General features: G+C 45.2%; 1 protein-coding gene across 1 annotated transcript; it reads left to right on the forward strand.

Moving 5' to 3' along the window:
* The first annotated feature begins 3,751 nt into the window (after nt 1-3,751).
* Nucleotides 3,752-5,575, forward strand: LOC102717599 (homeobox-leucine zipper protein HOX13-like). Its single transcript, XM_006649466.2, has 3 exons — nt 3,752-4,086; nt 4,276-4,700; nt 4,787-5,575. The coding sequence occupies exons 1-3, from the start codon at nt 4,047-4,049 to the stop codon at nt 5,255-5,257; spliced, it is 936 nt and encodes a 311-aa protein (XP_006649529.1). The 5' UTR covers nt 3,752-4,046; the 3' UTR covers nt 5,258-5,575.
* Nucleotides 5,576-5,805: the final 230 nt, after the last annotated feature.

Consider the following 5,805-nt stretch of genomic DNA (forward strand, 5'->3'; position numbering starts at 1 on the left):
GATCGATATTGCACATAGATATCACGTACGTACATGAACGCCAGCAGCGTCCCGTATGACAGGCTGATTCCAGCACACGTGTGCCGTAAGCCCGTGACGTTGATCTCACTGGTAGAACAGAGATCGTTCTCTGGTTCTGTTCTGCACAGGCAAAGCATGGCCGTGACCGGAGAAGATATATAGGCGAAAGGTTTATCAGATTAAAAGATGACTTGTCACTGTTCACCTCTTTCGTGATATTTTTTATCTTTGGCTCTGTTGCAGCAAACATCACAACACGTCGGGGAGAAGGGGTTGCTGCATTATCTAGATCGTTTTGGGCCGGGTGACACATGCCGTTGCACGAATCTGGCTAGTTGAGTTAACCAGACTTTTCGACCTTGGTTGCTAGCCTTTTGGCGAGCTACGCCGTCGCTAGCCACGCTTTGCGACCTCGCCTACGGCTACGGTTTTCCCTGACTTTTTAGTTTGTTCGTGGGACCCCGGGATTGTCGCTAAAGCCCACTTGCGGGGGTTGGAATGCCGGCTTTGCTGCTGTTTTCTCCAGCACAGTTGCTGCCACGTTTCGCCACCCAAGGAAATGGTAAACAAATGCAGCAAACCTCACATTATTATTTTTTAATTAAAAAAGTTCTTTTATTGTCATGTGGAGTATAAGTAGTAATAAAAAGTTTGTGATTGCAAAAGCAAAGTAACTGGAAAATACTGCTTAACTAAACTCACGTCATTTCGCTCCGTTTCAAAATATGACGTAGTTTTTTACCGTTCCTGAAAAGGTATTAGGAGTTACCGGATACTACGAGACACCTAATAAATCCAACCGTTGATTTGTAGGGATAGGGGCGGAAGGAAAAATAAGTGGAGGCCACGTAACCACGCACCATGGACTCGCCGTCGAAGCAGCAGCCGCACCGCCGTCGTCGTCGCGAGCTCGGGTGGAGTCCGGCAACCGCGCCGCCGTCGCTGTCATAGTCGCCAGCCTAGCCGCCGCCGTCGTCGTTGCGAGGCGAAGTCCGGCAGTCGCGCCGTCGCTGTCGTCGCGAGCCCGAGCGGAGTCCGTCAGTCGCGCCGATGGTGGCGTCGACCTCTCTCCCCCTCCCCCGCTCTCTCTCCCCGGTGGCGGCGGCCACAGAGAAGGCTGAGCGAGCAGCAGCGTCATTACAACATGACTTGATAGGCGAAACTCCTTTTTGGCCCTCCCGATCGTAATTATCATGTGCTTTGGCCCTCCCGACTCATGGTATCGACAGGTATCATTAAGCGGAGCCCTTCGATCGAACGGACAGACTTTCTCGAGTGAAACGAATAGGTCTGGTGCTTCCGAGCCAGCAAGGGGACTAGTTTCAACAAGGCGAGCAACCCCAGCTAAATTAACGGTTATGATTTGGCATCTCTTTATACTTGGTACATAGTACTGACTCAGGAATCGTAAAATTTCTTATGACATAATTTATTTAGTCAAAATAACTTTTGGTCGTTATTTGTTACTTCCTCCGTTTCAAAAAAAAGAAGCCACTTTTTTGTTTTTGTGTCGAGCATTTGACCATCCGTCTTATTTAAAAAAATTTAAGAAATTTAAAAAATAGCCACACATAAAGTACTATTCATGTTTTATCATCTAATAAAAATAAAATTATTAATCGTAATTTTTTTTAATAAGACGAAGCGTTAAACATTGTATCTAAAATTGCAGTTGATTTGTTTTGGGACGAAGGGAGTATACCTGAAGAAACGTGCCATGTATTTTGTAACATAGTGAGTACTAACAATAATTTGTGTATACTATAATTAAGAGATTTGTTTCGATTCAACAAAAAGTATCTCGAGGTACCAAATTATCTTTCAGCATTGGATCTAGCTGTGTAGAATGTGCGTTGTTAGATCCAACGATCAGAAACGATTTGATACCGCGAGGTACTGGTAGCTAGAGATACTTTTATTACTTTTTGTTAGATTGTAAAATTGCTCTACAATTAATACTACCACTCAACTCAAGTACCCCTAGCTAACCGAATTCGGCCGTACGATTACGGATTACTTCAGTTATATAGAGAGGTGTGCATTGTCACATGTTTCCTTTTTGAAACAAAGACAAAAGCTCTGCCTCATTTTATTGATAAAGAAGATATAACTTCAACCTGGCTCACAAAAATTGCCAAAGAAATTGAAGCGTTATGAAACATCAGAATTCTTTTTGACTCGTACGGGAGCTTAAACAATCTCATGTTAGTATACTGCAAATTCAGTCTCAATGTCGACGTTGACATAAAGAAATAAGCAGAGTAGCATCAGGTGGACAATTAAAGCTTGAGTTCACATATACAAGTCCTGTATTACGTCCCTGTTGGTATGATTAGCATGCCTTTTGTGCGACATTACTTGTTTGAAAGGGCAACAAGCCAGCGGTATTGAAGGATATGAATATTGTCTACAAGAGAACAAGCTTCTTTTCGCAGCTGCAGGTTCGATATATCTCGAGTTGATATTTCTCGTGGAAGAGTGACTAAATATTTTACATCAGAATTAAGGGCTGCATAAGTAAGTTGTGACCAACATACAATCGTATTATGATGTACATCTAGTATATAAAATTACATTAATACATTCATACTAGGATCGTATGGTTTTAAATCAAATGCCGGGATATTGTATGGGAATTAGTGGATGTTGCCTTGCTCGAAGATTACGTGTTTGCCAAATTAGGTCATGTTTTTTTCAACTTAGGATTATTATAATCCAGATTATTGGGAGTAAGCTGAAAGAAACATACAACTTATTAAAGTAGCTTATTATAATCTAGAGTCTAGCTTATTATAATCTGATAAGCTCATTTATGTGAGCTTTTTCTAGCTTATTGGGTGAAAAATTAGTCACCATGCCATCCCACTCCCCCTTTAGACTTGTAGACCCAATAATTCAGGCTATAATAATCTAGAAAATAAACAACTCACAGCTTATTCTACTGCAGATTATAACAATATAGCTTATAATAATCTGACTCAATAATCTGGATTATAATCATCCCAAGCTGAAAGAAACAGGGCCTTAATACACTTATTGAAAACATGCTTTTAGTAAAAATTCACTATGAATTATCTTTAAGTTTCTTTTTTATTTTAGACCATATATTTTTGACAAACAGTATACTTTTGACCGAGTAGCCTACGTGGCTACATACAACTGAGACACGGTGATAAAGAGGTGGTTAGTTTCATTGACACGCGGGCCACCTGATTCCAGGTGCAATTTATGCCTAAATCACTTCATCTGAATCGAAAAAAAATACTTTCACCATAGTCCAAATTGAAACTTTGGTAAGATTGCCCGAACCACATTTTACCTTATTTAGTTGCTAAAATTTTCTAAAAAACATTGTATATTTAGATATATGGAGCATTAATATAGATAAAAACTAATTGCACAGTTATTGGAAAATCGCAAGACGAATCTTTTTAAGTCTAATTAGTTCATAATTAGTTATAAGTGCTAGAGCAACAACATATGCTAATGACGTATTAATTAGGTTCGATAGATTCGTCTTGCGGTTTCAAGACGAGTTCTGAAATTAGTATTTTTATTCGTGTCAAAAATATCTTCTGATCTTTAATAAATATTTAATGTGACATAAAAAATGTTTCACGAACTAAGCACGCCATAAGAAAAAGGATAGCTGCCACAGGACATCTGCGAACCGTCCAAAACCGGAGTTCCCGGCTCAGCTAAGCTTCCTGCTTCCTTTTATTAATACGCGATCCATGGCTTCCTGCATCAGCTATTTGCCTTGTAAGTGAACTCTCTCTCTCCCCACTCTCCGCCTCTCACCTCTGTCCTCCGAAGGACGAATAGGCAAGGCACCACTTCATCTCCACGATCACTGTGCGACTCTCGAAGCAGGGGAGGCCATTGCCACTGACCAACAAAAGTGAAGAGGAGTACACATCTGCATGCAGTTCCTGTCCTTTTTCTTTCAAGTTTTCAGCACCCCTTGCGACCCCCCACACCAGGACTAGGATCATCTCCATTTGCAATTCTGCTTCAATTTTGTAATGAAGAGGCCCGCTAGCAGCCGGAAATCCAAAAAACCAGGTGCGTTTGCTGCGAGATCTTTTGCGTTAACTCAAACACGAGTAATTTGCGTTCAGTAATTTCCGTGTCCTATAACTTCCATCTGCATTTGCAGAAGTAATTTGTTTCGATCTTGCGTAATTGAAGCAAGAATAACGCAAGAACGAAGTTAAGTACTTAACAGTGGAGGCATGTACGCATATGTTACAGGAGAGAAGCTGGCGTTCGCTGAGGAGGACAGCTTGGTTGCGGCGACCATGGAGCAGCAAGACGAAGCCGATCTGGAGGACGTGGACGATGCCGACGACGACGAAGACATGGCCGGCGGGCACGCGGCGCCGTCATCGTCGTCGTGTGGGCTGGGCGAGAAGAAGCGGCGGCTGGCGCTGGAGCAGGTGCGCGCACTGGAGCGGAGCTTCGAGACGGACAACAAGCTGGACCCTGACCGCAAGGCCCGCATCGCGCGCGACATCGGCTTGCAGCCGCGGCAGGTCGCCGTCTGGTTTCAGAACCGCCGCGCCAGGTGGAAGACGAAGCAGCTGGAGCGCGACTTCGCCGCACTCCGCTCCCGCCACGACGCCCTCCGCGCCGACTGCGACGCCCTACGCCGCGACAAGGACGCCCTCGCCGCCGAGGTACGAGCCTAGTCGTGTCCACCGCTGTCACGCACGGCGCGTTGCGAGGACTTGTCACTGACGAGTGTTCCTTCGTTCTCGATCAGATACGTGAGCTGAGGGAGAAGTTGTCCAAGCCTGCAGACACCAAGGCGGCCTCCGTGAAGGTCGAGGCCGGCAATGACGCGGCGACCGGCGCCGCGGCCACCACGGCGTGCAAGGACGGCTCATCGGACGACAGCGACTCCAGCGTGGTGTTCAACGAAGAGCCGTCCCCGTACTCCGGCGCGGCCTTCGAGCAGCATCCGCAGCAGCAGCAGCCAGGCTTCATTGGATTCGCCGCATCGTTCTTGGACACGCCCGCGGCAACCTTGGGCTGCTCGTCGCTCCCGGCGCTCGAGTCCAAATGGCACGGTTCGTACTCCTACGACTCGTACAAAGGTGGCGGCTATGCCTTCACGGAGGAATGGCTCGCTGCCTCCGGCGAGGTGGGCAACGACGCCGCGAGCTTCTTCTCCGACGAGCACGTTTCCAACCTCAACTTCGGTTGGTGCGCGAGTGGCAACGAGGGATGGTAACGAGATTTTGATCTCCACGTTTTAGTGTTAAAAATCGAGGGGGTAGTAGCGCTGTGCATAACCGCATTGCATGCTTTGGATGGAGCACGTATTTTTAGTTTCTTTTACTCTACTCATGTACCGCCGTAGTAGCAAATTGAGGCAGGGTAATTAACGAAGGATCAAGGATGTAAATTAAATTATAAGGCCATCGTTCCTCGCATTTGGCTTGTAGTATCGTCATTGACGCAGTCAAGCAGCAAATAGCTCAGGACTGCAAAGCATAGTTGTCTGCGATTTACTTACGGCATGTGGTATAAATCGGATATTGTAAATTAAGCATTTCATAATAGGGGAAAAAATTCCGTGCCTTGAAAGCACAACGATAGCCCAAATGTAAATGGCGAGTCAAAAATGACCGAAATTGTTTGGTTCAGTAACCAAATCTTCAAACCAGAATTAGTGAAAAGCACAGGAGCACAGAAGCCCCAAGATGCAATGTTGCCAGCAGCACACGCTCAGTATGTCCAAATTCTTAACTCAATCTTGTTGCAACTGGCAACTACTAC

The sequence above is a fragment of the Oryza brachyantha genome, chromosome 3 (genome assembly GCF_000231095.2).
Source record: "Oryza brachyantha chromosome 3, ObraRS2, whole genome shotgun sequence".
NCBI classification, from domain to species: domain Eukaryota; kingdom Viridiplantae; phylum Streptophyta; class Magnoliopsida; order Poales; family Poaceae; genus Oryza; species Oryza brachyantha.

Excerpts from the sequence above, each read along its gene's own strand:
- LOC102717599 (XM_006649466.2), top strand. The coding sequence starts at position 4,047 with ATGAAGAGGCCCGCTAGCAGCCGGAAATCCAAAAAACCAG. Across the intron at positions 4,087-4,275 it reads CCGGAAATCCAAAAAACCAG|GAGAGAAGCTGGCGTTCGCT; the intron begins GTGCGTTTGCTG and ends CATATGTTACAG. Across the intron at positions 4,701-4,786 it reads AGGACGCCCTCGCCGCCGAG|ATACGTGAGCTGAGGGAGAA; the intron begins GTACGAGCCTAG and ends GTTCTCGATCAG.